Source organism: Bombus vosnesenskii, unplaced genomic scaffold (genome assembly GCF_011952255.1).
Source record: "Bombus vosnesenskii isolate JDL3184/JDL3185 unplaced genomic scaffold, Bvos_JDL3184-5_v1.1 scf7180000016274, whole genome shotgun sequence".
Classification (NCBI taxonomy): domain Eukaryota; kingdom Metazoa; phylum Arthropoda; class Insecta; order Hymenoptera; family Apidae; genus Bombus; species Bombus vosnesenskii.
In genome coordinates this window covers 622623-649882 of record NW_022884343.1, presented here as the reverse complement: position 1 = coordinate 649882, position 27260 = coordinate 622623, and the positions used below count along the sequence as shown (strand labels likewise).

Here is a 27260-nt window from a genome sequence, read left to right as displayed (position 1 = left end):
TGCTTCACTGCTCGCTGTAATTATTTTCGTCTTAGACGGTCATTATATCGCATGCAGGTGTACGTGTCTGCGAAGGAATCGTGAGAAATAAGAAACGGCGAAGAAAAGGGAGGCGAGCATTAAGGAACAGATTGAAAGTTGAATTATTGAGTCGACGCTTGCTATGTAAATCATAGGAAAACGTTACTTCGCTCTGTTCGCCAACAGCCTGATGTAGTTTTCCCATTTTCTTACGCGGAAACACATTTGTTTCTTTGCCGAGTCCTCGTCTAATTTTCTGACTCCGCTGTAACAAGCTACGTCGCCCATGGGAAACCAACCCCGTAGAGATCCCTTCGCTCCGTCTGGCTATTCACTCGAACCGTAATTTTATGCTAATTGAATAACGAACGATGACTGTTTATAAATGAAGATTTCAAAATTCTCTCGAGTGAATAGCGGCCCTGAGTTATGGAAATTTGTGTTAGGATTGATTAGTCGTCGAGACTGACTTTGGCTTTGCGGATAAAATAATTCGAAATAAGATTGACTTTCACCAACGGGACTTGTCAGTTATTAAATTTATTATCATTAATTTTATTATTGGATAGTTTAACATTTGTTATTAAATTTATTACTAGTATTAAGTTGAGACTTGAAGATTCTTTTATTTTTACCTATGGAGCTTGAGATTAAGAACGATTAATGTTTCCGGTTGTTTTATGAACAGGCTAATTAGCCACTCAGTTTTTATATTTTGTTATTACAGTCTATGGTTATTACGCGGTTGGATGACTTGAGATTACGATTGATTAGTTAATTATGGCTCGGTGGCTACAAATTATGGCTTCTAATTATTACTTCCAGTAAATACCTTTGCAGATATAATTTTGGTCTTATGAATAAATTAGTTAACGATCAATCGTTGGTTATCGTATTTCAAAAATAATTCCTGATTTTTTCTGTTTGTTTTAAACGGTACAGGTTTTATCGAACAGTCATCGCCGATGAATTCATTCTATCGAACTTGTTTCATATATAGCGTGATTTGTGTGCTTCGTTTCCGAACGGAGCCTCATGGTCGTAATGAGTGACGGAGAGAAATTTTCCCGGTCGATCGTCGGCTAATTGTCTCTGTAAATAACTTTTCGCGCAATGTTTCCAAAGCTCTGTATCTCAGAATCGCAGATTATAATTAAAAAACTTGTTATATCATTAATAAAAGAGATCAATTATAAGAGCTAGACTTTTTATTTCTACGCTCGCCTGGCGCCTGAAGACAGGCTACCGTCAATACACCGCTGCGACACGGTTCTCGGTACTACAGGAGATTGTAACATTTTTATTCAAAATTTCCTAAATATATATATATATATATATTCTTATTCGACAATTCTCCGAAGATGCGAAGAAGAAAGAAACGAATTTCTCTCAAGCAGAAGATAATGAGGAAGGGTTGATGAATAAATTGCAAGCTCACTTTTATCCGATTATATTTTTCCATCGTCACGAGTAAATACATCTATAAAAAATATAACAATTATGTACAACGACAATTAGCGAATTGAAATCGCCTATGAAGCAGCAAGCAACACGGTTATGTTGCGCAAAACATATACTAACGGAGTATTCGAAAGAAAAAAAATAAAAAAGACAACAACAACGAGATGCGTGTTCCCGGCATCGGTTCCGATCTAACAGCCACCATATTGTGCACGGTGGATCATCGAATCGTAAAATGGCGGAATAGCGTCGTTCCCGGGATGCACATAACCTATACGCTGTATATCGTTTCCCTAACAGGATAACGTTGCCGCGTGTGAACAATACTTCGCAGGCAACGGATGATCTATCTCTCTGATGAGCAGTCTTGCGATTTCCTGGATCGTTCGAACTCTATACGATCGAGAAAAACGGAGGTACAAAAGATCCTAGATGGCGCGATGTACGATCCGGTAGATCCGTTCGATCCATTCGAATCCTCCATTGAACGCTTAATCTCTCGTGGTTTCTTGAAGATGGTGCCTATCGATCCGTACCCTCGCCGTTTCCGATTGGCCCTCTTCAGTTTTGTATCACGGCTAGAAAGAGAAAACGAATCGATCAATCTTGATAGATCATTGCCCGATAGAACGCAGATTTTTATAAAAACTTATATTGTTCTGCATATCGTTCGAAGAATGGATTGTGCCAGTTGTTTTATTTGCTACATATAATAACTATAGTACCATATTTTATTTTTTTTTTACGTACAGTTTTTATTTATATATCTTTGCTTTGTTTGTATCACACCGTGTACGTTTGTGCCTTCAGATTTATCATAAATTTAAAAGTACAAAAGTCAGCAGAATGTACACGATATACGTAAAATATGTAAAATACTGCAAAGTGGGATACTCGGCACTATCTTTAATAGGCGAAGCAAATTACTACACAGCTTCGGTTGCTTTAATTCTTTAGTTGGTTTTCCTAATCCCTTGATAAGATTCGATAATTCTTTGATTGTTCGCGATAGCTCGTTGGTGCTACTGACGGAAGAATTGTATCGAGATGGATAAACTTTTATTTCAAGTAATATTTGAGCAAGAGATTAAGTTACGTTTATGTACATATATCGACTTGTGAAGTTGACCGAAGATAATGCTAACCTGTGATAGCACTTTAAATAACGCTTCAGAGAACATACCCTTTCTATTTTTAGGCACTGATTAAGATTTTTAGAATTTCCTTGTAGTATTTTAGAAAATGTCCTGCCTATTTGCAATTTCAATCTAAATTCAACACGGAGGATCAAACTATTTTTTGTGTAAATTAAAATCAGCAAGATGTTGGAACTGACGCGTCAACTCTGTAGACCTGTTACATCAAACGATTTCTTGGATCATCTCGTATCAGAGGACAGAAATGTGTTTCTCTTTACCGAAGTCAGGGTACTCAGAATTACGTGAACCTCTCAATCCCTTTCCTTGCAGATGTTTAGCCTTTTCGCTTATTTTTTAATCTTCCCGATCGTTCAGAGTTCCTATTACCAAAAATATCTTCAAACTCTTCACGAACGTACTAGGACGCGCGTTGGATTTTCTAATACCGAAATTCTCAGAAAGCTCGAAGAATCTTCGTAATAAATCGAAGTGGCGAGTCCAACGTTGATACTTGATTTTATCAGTTCTCTTTTCACATCGTCCTACTACCTCAGTCAGATGACTAGACACTAATTCAATCAAAAAAAAAAAAAAAAAAGAAATTCTAAAAGGGAAGCATCGCGACGAATGAAAGAAATTTCGAGCAGAAGCTCGTAAGTTTAGCTGACTATGTACGTCATGTAAACGCGATGCATGCCGTGCATGGAGATTTTTCGCGATGCGGATTATCTTGTAAGGGCTGGCCGTAAAGGTCGGCGATAAATCGTCGTTGGCGAGGAAGTTTGGTGAAACTGGTTTTACGACGCGGTGAGATTTAACGTTCTCGGTTTACCGTCGATGGGAACCCTAACCGTGGATCTGGGCAAAGCCGTTCTTCGGACGACGTATCGTTTAACTTCTTATCCTGTGCGCCACGCTGTCGCAAGAATATTCTGAATCAGGTTTAAGTCACTTTCCTGCAAACTGTCCTAGTTGCAGCCTAATGGCTTTCGGAGGAGGAATCCAGAGACTGACGTCTGTCGTCACCAGACTGCGGGGTTACTTACAACAGTTCATGAAGGTATCTCAACACTTAGCATTGCGAACTTTCCTGCATATGCTATACGTGTTATACACGGTGTCCCGTTATTCATAGTATAAGTGAGAAGGATATGATTGTACGTGAAAAAATAAGTCGAAGAGTTAGTTCTTTTAATAAGTTCTTTTCATTTATAAAATATAAAATTGTATGTGTTATATAAAAGGGACGTAAGATACGTACATAATGCGAATGTAACGTGTGGGAGGAATTAAAGAGAAAATGTTCATTGTAAGGAACTGCGATCAGCTGGAAATATTAGAAGATAGATGCCAGAGCAGAAGGTGAACGAGCTTACCAAGTGTACGAAGAGTTAAATATTTTCAGTGGCACGAATGCTGATAAAATTGAGCGACAGATAGTACCGCACTGTGTACCAAGTGTACACAGAGTGAAAAAGAGAATTCTTAACAAAGTGGACTTTGATACGAAGCCTATAAATAGCTAAAAGTAGAATATTTAGAAAAGTACACGGCGGTCAGCTGGAAATATTGAAAAATGAATGACGCACCATGAGCTGATACTAATGTACCAAGTCTACAAGGAATCGAAAAGAGGATCTTCCATCTAAAATGGACTCTGATCGGCTTAAATTAAAGATAAAAGGAAAATTCAAAAATGGGAAAGATACAAAAATAGCGCACGATAGATTATATAGCAGCTTACAAAGAGTTAAAGAAGGAATTAGAGAGAAAAAAGACGGACCCTTAATAGCTGAAAAAATGAAAAAATACTTATGTAACGATCATACCTCCGTCTTCTGAATGTTGACGCTGTTCAGCGCGACAGCTTCAGCGGAGCACTCATCCTGCGTGTGGTTCTTCACGCCGAAGATAGTTTTGTACATGAAGGACGATAAAAGGGCGCCACCGATGGGGCCGAACCAGTAGATCCAGTGATGTGACCACTGATTGTTCCAGAGCGCTGGTGCCAATGACCTGGCCGGGTTCATGCTGCAGCCTGTGTAAGGTCCGAACGCGAGCGCAAGAGCAGCGACCGTCAGGCCGAATCTGATTGGCACCGAGTCGGTGTTTTTCACGTTTCTACTGTCCCAGACGGCGCACGCGACCAGCATCAGTATAGCGGTGGAAATGCCCTCGAGCAACAGGCCCTGGATCGCAGATAGCTCCGAGTGTAGATCGGTCACGCAAAACATGTCCGCCTCGCTGAGGGTCTTGCTCGTCAGGTTACCTGCCGGCGTCACCACCTGCAACGCCAGTTCCGGTACATCGAGGTTTTCATGGAAATGGGAGATTAATACAGGATTGGTTAAGATCAGAAAAAATGAATTGGTAATAAGGAACGTGATATGGTTAGGATCAGTTAGTGAGTTAGGTTAGGAGTTAGGATTAGTTTTGATAATGCGTGGCAAGATTACTTGAAGAATAATGAATAGTCGCAGTTGGTCAGGGTTGATTGATATTGGTGTGATGAATTATTCAATTTTAATGCTTTGGCAATGCGAAAGGATTAATTGAAGGTTGATGCATTGGTTGGAATTGACTTGAGTTGATATACTATATACTGGATTTTGTTAGAATTGATATTGTACATGATTCAGTTCCAGTCTGGATTGTTGAAGATTACTCAAATAGTCCTGACTGTTTGATATTGATGTGATGAACTATTCGGTTCTAGCGCTTTGGCAATGTGTGAAAATTAATGGAAGGTTGATGCATTGGTTGGAATTCACTTGAGTCGATATAGTACCTATTGGAGTTGGTTAGAATGGACATGGTGGATGATTCAATCCCAGTTTGGATTGCTGAAGATCAATGAAACGGTTATGATTGATATTGCTATTATAAACAATTCGAGTCTAGGATTAATCAAAGATTAACGCAATGGTTGAAATTGATTCGGATTAACATAATGCTTAATTCTATAAATCTACCTGATTGACTGTATTCAAAAAGAATCAAACAAAAGTTAACGAATACACAACCTAGATAAGAAAAAACGTTTGCAAACGTTGTTATCACAGGTATTCGTTTTCAAATAGAGCTTGACCACGGTCTATACAGATAGCGTGATATCATGACTAGTTATCGTTCCATAAATGAATGTAACAGAAGGTCTTGAACTCGATAAACGGATACATGTCGAGGTTGCGATTATATACTGGCCTCTTTTCGAAATCGTGTTAAAATCATTCTCTTGTACGTTTCACGTATTTTTCAAAGATTTACAGCCTGATCCACGCATGATAATAATATTCGATGTATTATTATGTTATTATTAAGCGATATCTATCTTGCGAGCAATCTTGAAGCTTAAGATTGATGTGCCAAGTGGCTGGTTTATCAGCTTGCACAATACAATGAGTAAAAAGTCCACATATTCTCCAAATTTGCTCTTGCAGAATTGCCTGTTACAATGAGAAGATATTCTGCCTCGAAACAGGTACAGGTCGTTTCATTTTACAACGTAACACGAACTTGATCAGCCTAAAATATTTCAGAAAGTACGTGTACCCATAAAATTTAATTAGAGAAAAGTACCAATAGCTTTTTAGAGGACGAATTTTTCAAGTTATCCTGTTAAAAGCGCGACCTTAAAGAATTCAACATCGCAGTTTATCCGTTTCGGTGCACGATCAATATAAATAGAGGATGATCAAAGTTGTGAATGAATTACGAAAGTACGAACCTTCAGCATGCCGAACCCCAGGATTCCGCCGACTATCTGGGACAACAGGTACACCAATCCCTCGGGAATAGTCTTCTTCCCGAGCACTACCGATCCCACCGTGATGGCAGGGTTAATGTGAGCATCGCTGATGTGGCCAATAGACTGAAAGGACCAAACGAATCTTAGCTTCGAATTATTCAATAGTCACGAATAGTCGGTTCATATAGACATTTAGGAACATGGCAAAATTATTTACAAATGCAATAGAACCTATTTGTATTTCTATTACGATTAATTCAAATTTGAGTCTTGTCTAGAAATGTATTCCTCTATGATAATAGAAATTCTAACTTTGATCCAAAAGACGAGAGCTAACATACGTTATGAATAGACTGTTTTAAAATACATAGTGTAGTTGTACAGTGTGATAGATATATAAAATAAGAATCAAAGTATAGTGTATAATTTGGGTCATCAGATATAACAAAATCAACCAGAGAATAAATATGTGTAAATGAAATCGAATTGCCAAAATTGATGGATACCAACTTGAATCACAATCATCACAGCAAGGCCAAAGGTTAAAGAAATTTGAAGTGGAGTGGGTTCAGAGCCCAGGCCTCCAACGCATCCCATGCAGCCAACGAATAGCAATATAGAGGTGCCAATCGTCTCGGCCAAAATTATCAACACGGTTTTCTTTATGGCGCCTTCGCCATGCATCAGCTCCTTAAAACCTGCAACATGAAACACACTGTAGACGATCCGTAACTTCTTAGATAATCTCAATCGTCAATGATTTTGTCAATTCTCTTATTTAACTAGAATGTTAATGAAAATACTGGAGGAAATATTTTCACTTTGACACGAAACTTTTTAGCTTAATAGCTACAGGTAGTTTCATTTTATTATCCACGGCATGGATTTTCATTCTCTTGTTTAACCAGAATGTTAATGAAGATGCTGTAACCTCGAGGAAATATTTTTACTTTGACGCGGAACTTGTTAGCTTAATAGCTACAGGTAGTTTCATTTTATTATCCACGGCATGGAACTAGTTTTTTCCATCCTTTTATTTAACCAGAATGTTAATGAAGATGCCGTGACCTCGAGCAAATATTCTTACTTTGACGCGAAACTTGTTACCTTAATAGCTACAGGTGGTTTCATTTCCTTGTCCATACATGGACCTACATGTTTTCAATAAATTTTATCATAAAGCATCCCGTAGAATATCCCGCAAAAAACTCTAGGAAAGCAATTTTCAAATCGAAATTCAGGGATCTGATTAATTAGAATCTTTAAATAAATTTGAGTAGAACTCGTAATCGAGATATACGTCAGCCTCGGTAACTTTTCATTCTATGAAAATGTTTCTTCTCGTTCCACTCGTCAGCCTCGTGACAGACATTTTCCACGACGTCGGCGACATTTATCATGTATAGAAAACACGCCAAACGAGCGTTCGTAATGGTGTTCTCGAGACTCGAGTCTCGACAGGTGTCGACAAGGACAGAGACGTTCCCGTCGTGGTGGTCGCTCTCTCAACGAGCGAGACAGGCGGTGATAAAGGTGAAATATTAATAAACCTATTTTTCTTCCGTCTAACCAGTACAAGATGTTCGAGGGTCCAAAAACTAGTGAATTATAAATTTCTCGGCTTTTCATGGTATTCTCAAAACGGAACACTTTCACCAAAGCACAGATATTTCGCAGAAAAACGGGAATAGCTACCAAACGACGTCGTTATATTCGTCGCGTTTTACCTCTTCAACGTTTAAGATTTTTTAATTCCGAATTTCTTGATCTTCTAATTTCTCTTAAAAATTCTCTCTTTCGATATTCTTCGAGTTTTATCCGAAACATTTGTCGCCAGGTAATATTTTTACGATCTTGAATGTTTCGTCGTATATTACGAAAGAGTCGTCACTAACGTACGATACGCGTTCTTTCCCTCGTTTACGTATTTACGCACGATGTATATAAATATATAAAATGTACATGTATAAAAATATAAACGAGATGAAGCAAACGAAGAAACGAGAAATGGCCTAGACGAAGATTTTCACGATGAACGAAGAACTTGTTTCTTTTTTATCATCGATGTATATATATACGAGTATATTACCGCACTTGCAAACCATTGCGTCGATATTACACAGTACGCGTACACGGAACCACTTGCACCGATGAAATAAGTAGTCTGAACGATAGTTATCTACGTCGGTCTCGTCCAACGAAATACGACGTATACGTTGGTACAATGATGTTGACAGTTGATTAGCCACTATACACGACGCAGCACGAAACTGGCTCAGCCGAGTGATAGCCCAGTGTAAATACACTTACACCGCGCGATGCCATTCAAACGCAAATATTGCACCTGTTTGATCGGTATTTTTGGAAGAGTTCAATATCTATGGTAAAACGTCCTTGTGTACATTTACGTGGATATTTCTCTTTTCTCTCTCTCTTTTTTTTTTTTTTTTTTTTTTTGAAACGCTCTGTAGGTAGATTTTATGCATTATCTTCGTATATATACATAGAAGATAGAAAAGAAAGGATACCATCGATTTAACTATTTTTAGTAAAACTACGAAACGTTTTTTCAGTCAAATATACGGATATTAATCTTTTATCAGCGGGACTTGTATTTTGAAACGCCTTTTGAATTTTATTCTGCGTCGAAAATCATTATTTTCTATATTTTCAGTACTCTTTATCGTTTCTAATAAAACGATGAAACGACGGCTGAACTTATCTATGTGCGTTAACCTTCCGGCGAATGGGACTTTGTTTTTGAAACACCTTCGTATTTTATCCTGTACTCAATTGACGCCACTGTTTCTGCCTACTTCCGATAGATCTTTTTGATGTGTTCGACGAAACCGTAGTAGCTTTTACGGGCCTCGAAAGATCCTTTCGTCTGTCCACGTTTTTGTATCGACAGTCTAACGAGTAATACGAACCTTTTTGACGAATTTTTTTACGAATAATATTCCGTAAACCGATATCGTCTCAAAGAAAAAAAAAAAGCAACGACGTAGTATGTCACTGTTTGTATCGTTTATGATACGTATTGGAATCAAGATGATGGTTAGATACGATTTCCCTTGAAATTTCTTAGAATTGATCGTAAATTTGTTTTTACTGGCTGGTGCACGTCGAAAGAGTGTAGAATTTCAATGACGGAGCACAGTTTGCACGTTACTCAGGAATTACACTCGTGCAACGATAGATCGAGACGAGGATCGATCGTAAATCAGGACGTCACCTTGCCACACGCAAGCAGGTCGTACACTCGCGTTTACAGAGATAACGTCAGACCCGGGAAGATCGAGTCGCGTAAAACATCACTCAGCACCGTCTACCGAAGTTGTTCCTTTAGTTGTGCGAGTTTCGTAACGCAATTGAAACCGCAATATCAAACACTTCCGTTACGTTAATACAGGGCTTTTCACAGTTTCTGCTTTAATTAGAGCTAATTAAATTCGAATAAATGAGTTTTCCGCAGTAGTATCAACCTCTGCCGTGGAAGATTTTATCTTGGAGGTTAGGAATTTGACAAGCGAGGATTTCGGGTGTTTAATTGTATAAATTGCAAATAAATTTAGACAAGGAAGTTTTCTAGAGTAATTATTATCAATTAATTTCTTTATGGAAGTACTCGTTTTAGAGGTTAGGAAATATGATATCGAACAATGGCGGCCCGCAGAAAAAACGAAAGACTCAAACACTCTGAGGTTAGAAAGTGCAAAATAATACTAATAAATATCGTATATTATGTAAATACGGTATAATATACTTAAGGTTATAGATTGTTATTCCAGCGTTAATGGTTGTTTCTACGTTAAAAGGAGTCTACGTTATTTAAAAAATGTCATGAACGATTAACACCACTGTGTGTGATTTCGATCGAAAAAGAAATTTCAGAAATTTCCAACTTTAATAAAAAAATTATTGAGAGATTTTCTCGGGACAAGCGAAGAAGGATAGAGTTTATTTTTAGATAAAAATAATTTGTTTTGAAATACTGAATTTTCTATATGTAGATTTATTAATAAACTGTTTACGCGTTAAGAAATGCTACTTAGTTATCTTTTATGTACGCAGAACCCCTACATAACATCATCATTGGCTGCTATTGATATCGGGAATTATTATCACTTGACTACAGAATATTTCAAAATTTATGCTACCAATTCCTTTCACGTAATATTTTCTGCGATATACAAGTTGTTCCGACAACTCACAAACTCGCGAAAAGAAACGTTAAACAGAATTTTCGAAGTTTGTGGAAAGCGACGAAAGAAAATACTAAAAATAATCGTTAAAAACTACAGAGCGTTTCAAAGTAACTAAATCTACATCTTCCAAGCTCGATCAATCCAACGCTTTCTTTCCACTTCTTTGCATTTTAAATTGTAGCCTTTACCAACTTACTGCTAATTCTCGATACTTCTATACAGGGCGTTTCAAACCAAAAGATCGCTAAGTGCACGCGAACATAACCTCACAGTTAATCACGAATTTCTTCGCATATACGTTTCTAGATGATATTACAGCGTCGAATGGACTTGGAAAAAAAGAAATGGGGCGCGTTTTTTTCACCGAAACACGCGGTTACTTGTATTTTCGCCCTCTGGTCCGCGAATCCGCTCTTCTAGTCTGTAAATGCCGGCAAAGTAATCAGAGTGCACGTTCATCGGAAGAGTGCACGGTGATTGATGTGGCTCTTCGGCATCGCTATCGATCCGTCCCGATGAAAATATCTGTACCCGTGGAAATTGGATCCATACAAAATAATGCCCATACACGTGGTTCCACGATCTCGTTATCTGCAATTACCGAAAATTCCTGGCAACGCCAAAGAGAAACAATATCCACGTTATCGACCGAACTTTAAGTTCACCTGGTGAATGTTCATGAATTTCCCAAATTTCGCGTCAATTTCTGAACTTTGAAAATTTAATTCTTTCGTGCTACACAGTCGATTCGAATTTCCGAAACTCGGTTTCGTGTTCGTTTCCATGCCAATTTTCAAGTCTCGAAAATTTAACATCGTTACGCCGATCGCCTCGTCTCGGACCGATTTTCAAAAATTCGCCACTCCTTTCATTTTTACGTTGATTCGTAAATTTCGCAAATTTAATCTCTCTCATCGCGTTTCGCGTGAATTGGGGCTCGCTTCGAAGCTTTGGAATTTTCGAAGCTTGGCTCCTGCGTGTGATTCTACCCTAATTTTTGATACTTTGCAAATTTAATGATCATTTGCGCTAGTCGACTCGCTTCGGCCGAGTTTCCGCTACTTAACGTCGATAATTCTTCCCACGCGAATTTACAAAATCTTTATGGACATTGTGAAGCAAATTCACATGTCCGATTAATTCTCTTACAATAATCCGACTATAATTTGGGTAATTGCGCTTTGTTTATGTGGCTGGTGTAAGATAAACGTTCGAACGTTCATTATAGTAGCTGATTCTGATTTACGAACCAGAGTAATTAAAGTAATTGTAGCCGTTTCGTAATCATCGTAGTTAATTTGCAGTTACATAAAAGCGATAATTTTGAGGAATTCGTTAACGCTGGAATTTTTTCATCGTAATCGAATTACGTTAGCGCATACATTGTACGCTTTTCTAAAAATATCTTATCCGAAACGTTTTTATCGTAAATGATAGACGTACGTAAGAAAAACAGAAGAGAATACAAGTTGAATTTCAAAAATCATTCGCTTTAATCTCTTAATCTTTTTTTATTAATTATTTTATCATCCTCATTCTGTATCACGACAGGACTATAAATATTCGTAAATTGATAACTGATTTATATTCACATGATCCAGAATTTTAGTTCATGTTCTAAGATCGTAATACTGTTACAGATAAATACGGTGAAGATTAGTAATCGTAAAATTAGTAACAATAGTAATAATATAATTAGTAACAAGAACAACATTACGATCTATTAGAGGCATAGAAAAACATATACAGTGTATCTTTCTTTTTCAAAAGGATACGAATGAGATATTTTAGAAAGGGATAATTGGATTTTAAAACAGGTATCGTGCAACGATGCGTTTCGCCGCTTTTACGCCAGTGAACAGGTAATTGCGATTCGCTGGATACATCGTAATTGCGTGTAATTTATGCCAGTCGCATTGTTCGGCTCTCTCACTAGCGACACTAGCGCCACTTCGACATTTTCCCCCGTTCTCCGCCATAAATATTCTTCCTTACCTAACCTAACCTAACCTAACCTAACCTAACCTGACCTAACCTAATCTAACCTCCTCCAGTTTCCAAAATACCAAACCCTATCAATGTAGAAGTTCACAAAATTTCCATGCGATCTTTCCTCATAAGTTGACACGATTGATAAGGAAAGACACGAACTTTGAAGTCGATTCGACTCGACTCGAGTGCTGTCTTATCTTGGAACACTTTGTCGAGAACCACTTGTGTCTTTTTTTGTCGTAGATCGTTCAGATTATCCTATTCTTTCGATAAATAATCATTTATTGTTGTAGATTCGCGATATCGGAATCTTTGTCTGCTTGGATCGGCCCAGAATTCTTATTTTATTATTATTCTTGTTATTATTATTATTAATATTGTTTATCTAATATTAGCGGAGTAAATGCTTCGGTAGGAAGATACGACGCGGGGAAAAATAAATCGCACGCGCAAATATATGCAAAACAAGGAAAATAAAAAGAGAACGATATACACGGTGGTTCGAAAGTCGAGATGAATATGAAAACTAAAGTGTACGTTTTAAGCAGCGTCTTAAGGACGACAAGGATCGAGAAAAAGGACACCATATGGTGTACAGTGTTAGCAAGGTGGGCTAACACAGTTAGAATAGCCACAGGTGGTAGGATGCTGTAATTTATCGTAGATTCTCCCATAACTTTCACCTCGCTATATATTTTCCCGAATTTTCGACTGACTACGGGTTCCTCGAAATTTTCGTTTCATCGTAGACTCTTTGAAAGTTCTCGATCGACTACAGATATTGCGGTAGTCTCCGTGAAGCTGGAAATTTTTTTTTTTTTTTTAATCTCGTCTCATCGTAGATCTCGCAATTTGCCAATTAAAACTTCCACCTCTCCGAGCTTCGTAACTTCTTAATAAAAACAGAAGATGAGGAAACACTGAAAAGTAGAAGAACCATTTCATAAACTCTGCATTGTCTCGTGACGCGGCAAAGATTCCCAATGCCTCGAGAATTGTTGTTTAATAATAACAATGGTCATCAGAACAAACTACAAAGTCTACCGAGATAGCGAGGAAAGTAATTATAGACTCGTCGTCGGAACGCCTCTGCGATTACCATACATTTCCATTCTAATCTAAAGAGAAAAAAAAAAAAGAAAAAAAGGAAAAAAGGAGCCGCGCAGAGAAAAGAAATCCGACGACCCAATTCCAGTTAAGCAAACAAACATTCCAGTCGATCGTTCATTGAATAAACGTTTTTAGAGAGTGTCCTCGGGCAGTCTAGCCAACCGACAATCGGCTAATTCTATGGAATCGGCATCGAGACATTATGCGGCAATTAGTCGGTATAATCTGCCTATTAGGGGGATAAGCGGCGTCAGATATAACGCAGATCGTGTTCGAATTGACTAATGCCTCGTGTCAGCTCGGCCAGTCTGGCCAACCTAAGTCCACCTCCTTTGTTCCGCGTTCCAGCCACGTTTCAGGCCGATTCCCATCGATTTTCGATCACCTCAACATTTTACATACTTACAGCGACTTAAGGAAAAGAATGTATTCAGACACGTCTTTCTTACACGAACATATGTGCGTTACGTCAAGCATTCTAGAATTCCATTAACATTGTAACGAGAGACGACTATCATAATTGCATTTGTAAAGTTTCTTGTACAATTATCTTGATAGAGTTTGAAACGAAGTTGGGAATATGTTACAGAAATTACAAGATATTTAGCGCAAGCATTTACTTTGACAATATCGCGAAAGTATTTGACCGGTTTGAATAACTGAATATGAATAAAACTATTGTATCAGTTGTAGCACTAAACATATACGTTCACGGCTATTATTACTACTAACGCTATATTCTAATTTTTTTACCGAGTGTTTTCAGGAAACGTACGGCTCGTTAATTTACATTCAAATCGATGCTAAATGATCTATCGACGTATAGACAGTCACAGTTGAAACAAAGTTAAAAACTAACTGGAATATAACGACAACTTAAATCAAACGTAGCCAAAATAATTCAAAAATGACGATATAATTGGAAGTACACTTGTACAAATTACAATGGTCAATAAAAGTGCTTGAACGCTTTTCTCGATGAGTGCGTTATGCGTAGACCGCAGATTTTTTTGCAAATTCATATTTTTATTAATGCAAATAAAACAGCAAAGCTGTGTTCCATCCATTAAATATAATTAAATTTCATCTATAAAATATTATAACAAGTACTGTATTTTCGATATTTTATGTACTTTTCCAGTTTACGCGAATTTTGTGTATCTTCGCATTTTTAAATTTTCCATAAATATGTGGAAATCCACAGTTTTAATATTATCACGTGTATCACGTAGAACATATTGAAATTTCGTTAGCACCGTAATCAGACAGAACAAATCTGAAAAAATATATATAAAAATGGTAAGATATTTAATACAAGTGGTACATGTATTTGTCATAAACTTATCTCGTACAGCATGAAAAAATAAATGGCAAAGAAATGTTGGTTTACGAAATTCAAACGAGACAAGGACGATGCGATGGACACAACTGTCGGATAACCCTGGCTGATAACGCAATTTCTCTATTTGCTCGGACAGAGAGCCGATAAAAGGCAGTCTGGTTCGATTTTCACTGGCATTTCGTGGAGAACTTTCCAGATAAGATGAAATTTAATTGGTTCCTCACGAGATCGTACGTAAATAAAAATGTTGGGCTTCTGTTTGATTTAGTGATAATGAAAAAAGCTCTAGTCACGTTTACGCCATCTAACAAATTCGTCATACATGTTCAGAAAAACTGAAAGAGAGATTTTGGAATTATAAATCGATCAAATCTTTTAATTATCTTTTAAGTCCATCAGATTAAAGTTCATATAATTTTAACAGGAGCTTCGCTTTAAATGATCGATCTATTGCCTTTAAAAGATTTAGCCATTCTAAAGGTCAAAAATTTTAATTGGACTGATTTGTGCCATTCCTCGTACTCCGATAATTATCGAAATGACTTTCTTATTTGGTAACATTGTGTTATTCATATACACCGACGTGACCTCAAAAACCCCCATAAAATTTAACAAATTCTATACCTCGCTACAACATTTCATTTAATAAAATCTGATAGCTGCACGAAATCCTAAAGATCGTGTAACTATATAGGATTCTAAATAGTATTATATATGATAGGACTTAATTAAGAGAGTTGAGAATAACGTGAATTTGTCACTATCAGGTTTAAGACAAATTTGGTTAGACTTTATCGTCGCACATTGCATCTGAATGATAAACGAAGATTCAACCCTCTAAAACCTGACTGATAATTGGCGGAGGAACGAGTAGATACGCAGCAATGCAAATAGAAAAGGTTTCGTTACGAAAGAGAAAAGGTTACGTAAGTCTCGGTAGATGGAGGCCAGTGGCGCTAGTATCGTTTTCATCGCCAATAGAAAAACTTGTCTAGGCTTATCCGTGTCTGTACATTGTTTCTCAATCCCCCTATAGATATCTATAGTCTCGTAGGCTCGTAAGCTATTTTAAACGATCATATCTAAGCGCAGCTGTGACATTATGAACGATAAGAACTGTTTTCATAATATTCGATAGGTTGTTTAAAATAAGTGGCAATCTGTCAGAATCAGGATCAACGTTTTTGGCCCTTTCTCTCTAATTTACGACACGTTTTTGGCTAAAACGAGAAACATTTTGTGAAACGAACCTAACCTAAACTCTTCGTAGACAGATTTCACAGAGTAATGGACGCGAACTTAAACCTAACCTAAACGATCGTAAATTAGACCTAGCTTAATCCTACCGCTCCACTTGTTCCTAACCTAATTTTTGGAACTGTAACAAAATATTCTGTTGGTATAAAATAAACAAAATATTTTGTTTATTTTAATTGGAAGATATAAAATCAATAAGATTATTTGGATTGGGATTTAAGAGAAAGAGCTAAATCTTAGGATCTAAAATTCAAATTCGGGTCTAACAAATTTCGACTTTTAATCGAAGTAATAAGAATCACATTATTTTATTCAATTGTTCGAAATTAAGGTTCGACCGTATAATCGAGAAACATAAATTTCGTGACCTAAAGCAAAGATTCTATTCTATGATAAAGAAACATTTTTAAATCTAATCTCAATCTAAAATTTAAATCTAACGCATAAACTGTAATTTATAATTAAGCAGATAAGAAGAAACTTACACCGAGAGAAGTCTCTATCGTATAACAATGAAAATACTTGGATGCTTTCTCACGGAACTGGCATAAATTGGCCAAGAATTTTTCCTCGAACAATTCCAATCTTCTCTGAATTACGTTACTTATCTTCGCGGAGAATTCGTCGTTGCTATCGGTTTCGAAGAAATTTTAGTCACGATAGATCTGATGAACTAGACACGAATTGGAACGAGCAACGACTTTGACCCAACTGAAAATCGAAGCAATCTCGATACGAATATAAAACGAAGCTAATTTAAACATATATACATATATATATATACACACACCTATGAGCCAGACTGGCACACGATGACCGGAGGATCAGGTTTTAGGACAACGCGACGGTTCGTCGCTCGTAAAAAGAAAGTATAACGATCGGTAGAAAATGGTATTCCGTGCAGTAATATCGTTACGCAATCAAAAAGTTTGATCGCACGATGCAATTCTGTTATCGAATCTTCGCTGCTTACTTGCGTTTTAGCTACATTTACATTCGCAAACAAACGCGCGACTTTCGATTGTGCACATTAAGCATTTTTTCTAATCTTTCGCAGTATTTTTTCAAGTTTATCTCTTTCTCCTCGAGTTCCCGGAAAATGAATTATTCTGGAATTTTACTGCAATCAAGTACAGGAGAATAACATTTTTCCTCCAAATAGTCCAAGTTGCTAATTCTCTTCCCTACAACAAAATCGACGGACGTTAGTTTTGTTTTATGGCGAGCACAGATTATTATTATTTGCACGAATTTGTATGCATATTTGAAACTTCTTTGGAAATATCCATAGAAAGCTGGATTATGTTTGCTTCTATGGATCCTGAGAAACCAGCCGAGATATAAATGACGAATATGGTAAGATGGAATTAATGAAAATAAATGCGAACAAGTAGCGAGGTAGCGATTCATTAACAATGTTAATAGCTCGTTCAGCAGTGGGATTTAATTTTCTAAATAAAAGCTGTTGCATAAAAATTTGTCATGCTGAGAATGGGACATACAGTGTCTACGTTAAAAAATGTCTCTCTTGCGCAATTTTTTTCTTCATATTAAATGTATCATTATTAAAAATGTCACGCCGTATATGTTACAGTTGTGTTAACACCTAAATGGAGAAAGCATTTATTTACTCGACGTTAATAATCATATAACAAAATTATAATAATTATAAGGCCACCTAAATGGAAAAATTGTCTGTTCGACATTAATGATCACATAAATATAACGCGAAAACATTTATTGTAAGCATATAAAATATTATTTATGTAAAATTCCAATTTGTTAAACATCGTTATCAACACGAAAATATTTAGCAAAATAAATCGTAAGTTGCAGGGAATTGTTGCGTAACTTTACATAGCCTTAACATGACTTTATCACATAGAAAAAAAAAGGAAAAGAAATAGAAACAACATAAACTCATATCATCTGCTAAGATGTAATTGCAGATATCTGATGTTGATTTGCAATTTTAATACGCCGTCACGTGTTTTGTCTCGTTCGCAATACTGTTAGAAAAATTCCAACGAACAGACATCGTTTCTCTATTCGATCGTTCAATTTTTATACCTAGGCGACGAAGTAATCTTATTTTTCCATGTAAAACGAATATTTTAAATAATCACCAAATATACATAAAACGTAAATGCGAGAATGTCCGTTTCCTGTGAAACTCTGTTTATGTAAATATTATAATTCATCGATCGAAGCGATTTTAAATGGTATTCTCGTAGCTGTATGTATTCCAAGGTCATCCGAAGTGGAAAGAAAAGGCGAACTAATCCAACCAGGTTTCCATATTTTACGTAACCGTTAGCTTCGTTTCTTGATCAGTTTAATCGGTCCCAAACGCGCTGCTCGAATTAATTTATTGTTAGAAAATATTTTATTTATTGGCTTGGCAACTAAGTGATTGCGGATTTTGTGATTAGGTAGTAATGATAAAATCCGCAATCACTTAGTTGCCAACCCAATAATATTAATATTCCATCCATTTGGATTTGTACGAGCCGAAATGAAAATTATATTTGCGAATGTTATATTTAAATATAATTAGAATCTTTAAAGCTAAATTACTACCTTCTTTCTCAGATATAAAAATATATATATACTGTGTAAATATAAGTTTTAGTGTTCGAGTTAACTACATTGTTGGGAAATATTTTATTTAGTTTTAATATTCCATCTGTTTGGATTTATTCCAAAAAGAAGATTATATTTCTAAATATTATCTTCAATTATAATTACAATCTTTAAAGGTAAATTATTCCTTCCCCAAATATAAAAAAAAATATATTTTGTGTAAATATAAGTTTTAGTGTTCAAGTTAACCACATTGTTGGGAAATATTTTATTTAGTTTTAATATTCCATCTGTTTGGATTTATTCCAAAAAGAAGATTATATTTCTAAATATTATCTTTAAGCATAATTACAATCTTAATTCTAAATTATTATCTTCTTTCCCAAATATAAAAAAAATACATTTTGTGTAAATATAAATTTTAATGATCAAATTAACTACATTGTTGGGAAATATTTTATTTAGTTTTAATATTCCATCTCCTTGGATTTATTTCATAAAGAAAATTATATTTCTAAATATTATCTATAATTACAATCTTAAGGATAAATTATTATCTTCCTTTGCAAATATAAAACTATATTTCGTACAAAGATTAACTCTCAGCGATCACGATTAGTCACTAAACTAATAAAAAAAGGAGACGATCAATAAGACAATACATGTGCCGGTGATTATGAAAGTGGCCTAAGTCATATAGTTTTCCTTTCGAGATGTTTACAGTTTTGCGTTCGACGTATCAACCGGATTCTGTTTAACGACGTAGCAACCACTTCGATCCAATAGTTCAATTACCACTACTTTGCAAAGTTACTTGCAGATTGTTCTAATGTAAATAGATGCAACGTAACATACGCGATAAGCTCATTTTTTGCTACATTCTTCATGTAGGCCATCTACTGTCTGTATATTTCATAATCATCGACGTATATCTTCCTATTTATCGTGTTTCTTCGTGTGATCTGCCATTGTTGAGACAAAGATGTGTGGCACAACTTCAAAGTCGTACTAAATTATTGTATAAACGTTAAATGACTTGCTATATGACTAATAGCAAATGACAAACAGATGTTAGCCAAACAGAAATCCATATCGAACGACTTGGAGTCGTGTCATACTATCGAATCATTGTAACAACGTATACAATGTTGCACAGAAGCATCGGTCGACTAGTGTCGCGGAACTGAGTTGCAACAACCGTTTGTTATTCCCGAGCAAATCTTCCTCCACGTTTCACATGTTCAATGGATCTCATTATGCTTCTTCGTACCGAGCTATTCGTTTAAACCAACCACGTTTCAAATATAAAACAGGCATTACGAACGCTGTGCAACATTGTACGAGCGACGACGTGTATCGTAAAACAGAAGGAGAGATGAATTAGCGCGACGTTAATCGAAGAAGCTGAAATCGCGTTTCCACGTTTTCCAAATTGCAACTTTCGCTCGTAAAATCACAAGTTTATATTGGCTTGGCAACTAAGTGACTGCGGCCTTTGTCATTAAGCGGCATTGACGAAAGCCGCAGTCATTTAGTTGCCAAGCCAATAAAATTCACGGTACGTAAACCGCAGTTTAAATGTGGGTTACAACGACAGCGAGAAAAATGAATATTTTTGTCTCTAAAGGAAGGTGAAATTTCGAAACGATCAGTTCGAGTGGAGAAATGATACAGCTTCGAAGCGATGATTTTCCACGTTATTTTCCCCAATTCTCTCGTTACATCAGCGCGTCGATAGCAATTACGCGTAACAAATGTTTTATCGAACGCGTATTTAAGTTGATACGAAGGAACAAAAACGGATACGACATCCTGTTAATATTGGCTTGGCAACTAAGTGGTTGCGGCTTTTGTCACTAGGTGGTATTGACGAAGGCCGCAATCACTTAGTTGCCAAGCCAATAGATTTATGGAATAGAAAAGAAACATGGGAGGAAGATCGCGTTCGTGGTAAAATGCGATACGACGAATCGAGAAACATGTAAGAGCTGATTTATTTTTGTATTAAAATTGAATTTTCAATAATTTCTTGCAATCTCGCAGCGTTAATTCTGTCCGCACGCGCGTCTGCAAATTACGTGGACGAATTCGCCACGTATCGAGGTTATCGATATTATTAAAGGTACAAAAGGTTGATTTGAAAAGGTAGATGAAAAGTATCGTGATGAAAATCGATAGGAATTCTCCGTTGACGACTTTCTCAAACTTGCAGTCAGAATGAAGTTTTCCACTTTTCAATCGGAAACCTACGCGTTTCTTCCTGTTGTTCGGCTTAGAAGTAAAAGTAAAATAAGTTGAAATATCGAAACTGCCTTCTTATTGCCGCGAATCTTTTAATTATCGTCGTTGATTATTATCGTGTTTTCGCGCAAGTAGAGTAGCCTTCCCGGGATTTTTCCGAAACAGACGAGATTTTTAGCGTTTGAAGAAAGTCAACTTTTGTCAGTTAACTTTTTATCTGCAAAATGATATTCCATAGGCGTACGTATTCGTTCGCAAGTTGTGATTATCGAAAGTCGCCACGATTTCTTACTAATTTCCCGCTATGCGCTCCTTTCTCTTTGCTATCCGCTATTCTCCCTAACTTTTCCTTCGCCTTTGCTTTCCTCGTTGTCACCTAACGATCAGATCGCGGATTCTTACGCATCCGTAGAAGATTGAAAAGTGCAAAATTGCGCAGAATATATAAAATATGCAAAGTATAGTGATTTCGGTGATACTTGCAAGGTAAGAACAATTTTCTAACATACGCTTGAATCTTTTTAATTACATTCGAAGAAATATGAATTTGCATAGAGTACCTCGGTCTATTGCTAATAATACGTTTTGAATGTCTCAATCGTTTCCTACCTTGTTCCTGGAAAACATATTTTTATCGAGTTTGAATTCTAAGCAAATATTAAGAAAGTCACCTCTAAAATTCACGCTTCGCAAAAATGATGGAAAAAATAAATTACGATGAGTGAGAATTAATTATCTTGCAAAGTAGACCACGTTATTTGTAATAAAAATAGCCCAATGCTGGTTTTCAAAGCGAATCGTTTTATCTTTTAGGTTATGATTTTTATTATGTATTTTTATTTATTTATCGTCTTTTATGTTAGTTTAGTCTGGCGAGAGAGTAATGAAAATAATTTATCTATCGAAGAACGATCTTGCAAAATAGATCACGTTATTTGTAATAAAAATAGCCCAATGCTGGTTTTCAAAGCGAATCGTTTTATCTTTTAGGTTATGATTTTTATTATGTATTTTTATTTATTTATCGTCTTTTATGTTAGTTTAGTCTGGCAAGAGAGTAATGAAACTAATTTATCTATCGAAGAAATTTCCTGTTTATTCCTTCTCTTTCCCTTTTCGCTCTAAAAGAAGTTTATTTCGACGATAGTTTCCTCGCGATCACCCGGTATATGGATATGTGTATGGATTTGCGTGTAACGTGTATTTTGATTAGCCAAGAATCTCGAGACACTTGGTCTCGCAGGCTACGAACATTTCGGAAATGAAACTGTACTCGCAATTGGCCTGGTTCTCACGATGATAGAACATACACAGGGTGTCTGAAAATTATTGTAGAATAAAGCTTCATCGTTTAAGATGTCGTTTCGTCCATTGAATTCCAAACGTATACATATTTAAAAAACCGAACGAATCAACCGAATATATGAATGAATTTCAAACTCGAAACGAATCTAAAATTCAATCGGCGAATTGAAATATTCGCAACATCTTTTATGCATCAATATTCAAAAAATCAGCTATTGAATACCAAATATGTGCAGCATTTAATTTGAAAGAATTATCCACCGAATTGCGGATAATCATCGAATCTAAAATCACAAGATCATCAGATTTCTTGCAAATATCGTTATATTATCGTTTAAGTTGCAATTAAAAAAAAAAAAAAACATTCATCGAATCTAAAATTCGATTAGCCAATTTGAATATTCAAAATTCCTTTCGTCGATGCTCGGGTACAAATTTTTGTCAGAAACAAGCAAACTTCCATATCTTCTGCACGAAATTTTCAGTCCGCCTGTACTCGGTATTTACAGTGCCACCGCGTATAACTACGAACCGAGTGACGAGGTGCCATCGAAACCAAACAAAGCGTACCATTGTACGCACGACCATGCCCCATTTTACTCTACAGGTCCGGTCAATCCCTCTTTTATTTTCCTTTCTCTCTCAAAACCATGAAAACCTATCCTCAGCGAATTTTCGCTAAATCTACTACACCTTTCCTCCAGCCATCTCTACTATGCTTTCTCGCTGGACTTATTTTCGATCTACACGAATGATCTTCTACCAGAACAATTGTATATTTAACAACGATTCGCTCGATCCTCCTATCCTTTTCATTTCTGTCTAAAAATTCGTCCACGCGAGATTAATAAATCGTAGCAACAAAACGTTCGCTCGACCTGTGCTCGATCGGTAGATCTATTTGCCATCTACATCGCTAAATTTCTACCAGAACAATTTATCTCCAACGACCTACGCGATTCCCGTTTCTCTTTGTCTCGTCATACTTCATCCTCGCAAAATTTACTAACAGTACCGCGTTAAATATATCCTCGGTCAGCTGCAATCGTCTCTTTCATTCTCGTTTCTGCCAAACTTCATCCGCTGCAAATTTTCACCAATTTTTCTATCTACAGCGATCTGTTCTAACCACAGAGTTCCGGACTACATTTTCCCTCCAACTTGACCAACCTGCTACGAGAATAATTTGTTTGCAAATGCGGCTTACTCACCTGAACGAAGATCGCTAGAGGACATGACGCCAGTTGCTGTCACACGCTCACTATAATATAGTATAGTATAGTATATAGTATACACTGACACTGTGTGCGAAGACGGCGAGAGATCGAACGGCGACGATCTCGATCGATCGGAAAGCAAGAATGAGGCAGCGCACGGTCGCTCGTCCCGATTGTTTGTGAACGGTCACGATCCTGTACGATCGTACGCACTTTTATCGCGCTGGCACGTGGTCGCGGTCTCTCGACCACGGTTGATTCAGCGTGGAACCTCTGCTCCACGTAGCCGCCCCACCAGACTGCAGCTACTGGCGTGCGCACGAGCGCGAACGCGCGCGCAACAGCCTACGTTTATTTTCGATTAGCGAGTAGCCAGTTTTATTTTTAACGCGCGTGCAACAAACTCACCAGTCCGTCTACACGGTCACTGTAAACAACATAGGTGCGCCGACTCGCGGCACTTTTCTCAAGGAACTACCAAATGTACGTACTGGGTGCTTCGGAAGTTCAGCTTCGGCTGCAACACGAGGCAAATTGGCTTTAGGAGATTTCAGAGGAGATTCGTTTAGAAACGTGGTCATAATTGGGTTCAGACATGGTTGCAATGCTTTTTCAAGCTTGTAGAAATTGAGCTTGCGTTTGAGCAGATTGCAGATATCTATAGAAATTTGTCTTTCCTTTTTACAAAATTGCTTTTATTAATTTCTGCATCTTTACGTCCTTATGCCTCTTGTGGTTTCTTGTGGTTTCTTGTGGTTTTTGGATAAGAGAAGAGACTCTTTGAGGGAACGTGAACTCATTTAGGTTCAGATCTGGTTAGAATGCCTTTTCAAGCTTGTAGATGTGGAGCTTGCAATTGAACAGACTGCGGATCTCTACAGAAATTTGTCTTTCTTTTTTACAAAATTGCTTTTATTAATTTCTGCATCCTTGCGTCCTTATGCTTCTTGTGGTTTTTGGATAAGAGAAGAGACTCTGAGGGAACGTGGGCTCAATTAGGTTCAGACCTGGTTAGAATGCCTTTTCAAGCTTGTAGAAATTGAGCTTGCGTTTGAGCAGATTGCAGATATCTATAGAAATTTGTCTTTTTCTTCTTTACAAAATTGCTTTTATTAATTTTTGCATCTTTACGTCCTTATGCTTCTTGTGGTTTCTTGTGGTTTTTGGATAAGAGAAGAGACTCTAAGGGAACGTGGGCTCAATTAGGTTCAGACCTGGTTAGAATGTCTTTTCAAGCTTGTAGATGTGGAGCTTGCAATTGAACAGACTGCGGATCTCTACAGAAATTTGTCTTTCTTTTTTACAAAATTGCTTTTATTAATTTCTGCATCTTTACTTCCTTATGCTTCTTGTGGTTTCTTGTGGTTTTTGGATAAGAGAAGAGACTCTTTGAGGGAACGTGGACTCATTTAGGTTCAGACCTGGTTAGAATGCCTTTTCAAGCTTGTAGAAGTGGAGCTTGCGATTAAACAGACTGCGGATCTCTACAAAAATTTGTCTTTCTTTTTACAAAATTACTTTTATTAATTTCTGCATCCTTGCGTCCTTATGCTTCTTGTGGTTTTTGGATAAGAGAAGAGACTCTGAGGGAACGTGGGTTCAATTAGGTTCAGACCTGGTTAGAATGCCTTTTCAAGCTTGTAGAAGTGGAGCTTGCGATTGAACAGACTGCGGATCTCTACAGAAATTTGTCTTTCTTTTTTACAAAATTGCTTTTATTAATTTCTGCATCTTTACTTCCTTATGCTTCTTGTGGTTTCTTGTGGTTTTTGGATAAGAGAAGAGACTCTTTGAGGGAACGTGGACTCATTTAGGTTCAGACCTGGTTAGTATGCTTTTTCAAGCTTGCGTTTGAGCAGACTGCGAATATCTATACAAGTTTATGTCTTTACAAAATTACAAAAATGTTCACTAATTTGTACTTTACACTTTGCATATTTTGTACATCGTGTTCAGTGTTATTATTCTTTTTTTCTCTCAGTTTTGATGTTCCTGATAGATTTTGAATAAGAGTCGCTATACGTGCGCACACTCCGGAGAAATCTAATGAAAACGTGAGACGTGCTTGAAAAGTCGAGCATCGGAGAGAAGATTGGGGAAATTGGATTAGAAAGTTTAAAGCGCGTTCTCTTGAGAAAAAATGATGAGAATGTTTGTTCACTGTGTTCAACTAGAGATCGCTTACAGGTGTAGCATGGATATCTGTAGAAACGTATATCTTTATCAAATTACTTTCATTCGTTCCTTTTGCCTGATAAATATTGCCCTTTGTATTATACACATTTCATATATCTTTGCAAAGCACGTGCATTCTGTGCATTTTTGCATCTTTCGATTTGATACAAAATTAAACGACGGCGCCTCCAACGAAATTCGTTAAATTCTTTAAAAAAATCGAACTTCGGAAGAAAGATCGGACAGATTTGGTTAAAAAATGTAAGACTCGTTCTTTGGGGAGAAACGTAGACTCGGTTAGAAACGGAACAGCAAAGTGAAGAAGTAGAGTTGCTTGTAAGTAAATATATCGTGGATATTTATAGAAAAATAATATTTTTATAAAATTGCTTTCACTCGTTTCTTTCGCCTGATCCATCGCCCGTGCTCCGGATATTTTTTATATCTTTGCATATCGCCTGCACTCTGTGCACTTCTGCGTCTTCAAATTTCTTATAAATTCAAACGACGTGCACCGACTCTGGGGAAATTCAAAGAAAATATACGCGGTGCTTCGAAAGTCGAGCTTCGATGCAGAAGATCAGGGAGATTGGCTTCGAGAGGTTTGAAATGTGTTCTCTGTTTTCACGGGACAGATGCCTTTCGATCGATGCTATCGACTCACGCGATACGTCGTTCTAATTAGCTGCAATTTAGGTGCTGCAATTTCTGCCACAGCTACTCGTGCGATTGTTGAGCTTTCGAGTCGACCCGTTTCAACAAAACGACTCGTCGAACGACAAATATTATCGAGTATGGGAAATATCTGAAACCAGAGACATCGTTGATAAAATAAAATATGCAATTTCTAGAAATGATTAGTCATACGTTTCTTTCAATACGCGATTAAGAAACCTGAGAATTCTTCGACTTATGATAATTCGTCATTGACACGAATGCTGCTATTGTGTACGATCTATCTGCATCTATAAATAAATAAATATAATATATGTAAATATATAAGTATCTATCGCGAGTGAAAAATCGTAGAACAATTAACGATAGTGAAATACGCTAAAAGCTACAAACATATCGAGTCGGCGTTAAAAATCCGTGTCCGATTGCAACAGAAGTGATTAAATTATTTATCCTGGAGCCTCATCCGCTGTTGCGCGTGAAAGCTCCGTGGCGGATCGAAACGCCGATATTCCATTGTTATTTCAACGACAGAACATTTCTCTGTTTTGACAGTTCGTGTTATTGCATAAAAAACGATTTTGAAAATGAGTCGCGAAACGACTCGTTTGCCGGTGACTTCTGTAAAAAACATACGAAAAGTTTACCAAGCCTCTTCGTACGGTAAAAAGGAAAGAAAGAAAAAATTCGGACGTGTCTATTTCCGACTACACGACGAGCCACACACTCGCCCATCTTCTCTCATAGACGACGCTTAATTTCCTGCGTATGTCGTGTCGAATATTT

General features: G+C 36.9%; 1 protein-coding gene and 1 long non-coding RNA gene across 4 annotated transcripts in view; one reads left to right on the top strand and one right to left on the bottom strand.

Moving 5' to 3' along the window:
• Positions 1-27260, top strand: part of LOC117242642 — a 74342-nt gene that overhangs the window by 5731 nt on the left and 41351 nt on the right. The gene's annotated exons all lie outside the window — the stretch shown is intronic.
• Positions 1456-23887, bottom strand: LOC117242641 (aquaporin-like). Of its 3 annotated transcripts, none has more exons than XM_033509496.1 (5): positions 23619-23887; positions 6880-7067; positions 6349-6492; positions 4451-4906; positions 1456-2060 (listed from the first exon to the last, which is right to left on the bottom strand). In XM_033509496.1, exons 1-5 carry the CDS (start codon positions 23641-23643, stop codon positions 2055-2057), a joined length of 819 nt encoding a protein of 272 aa, XP_033365387.1. In that variant the 5' UTR covers positions 23644-23887; the 3' UTR covers positions 1456-2054. The 3 variants fall into 3 exon arrangements, with proteins under 3 accessions (XP_033365387.1, XP_033365388.1, XP_033365386.1); XM_033509497.1 differs by lacking the exon at positions 23619-23887 and adding an exon at positions 8459-8761; XM_033509495.1 differs by lacking the exon at positions 23619-23887 and adding an exon at positions 7204-7249.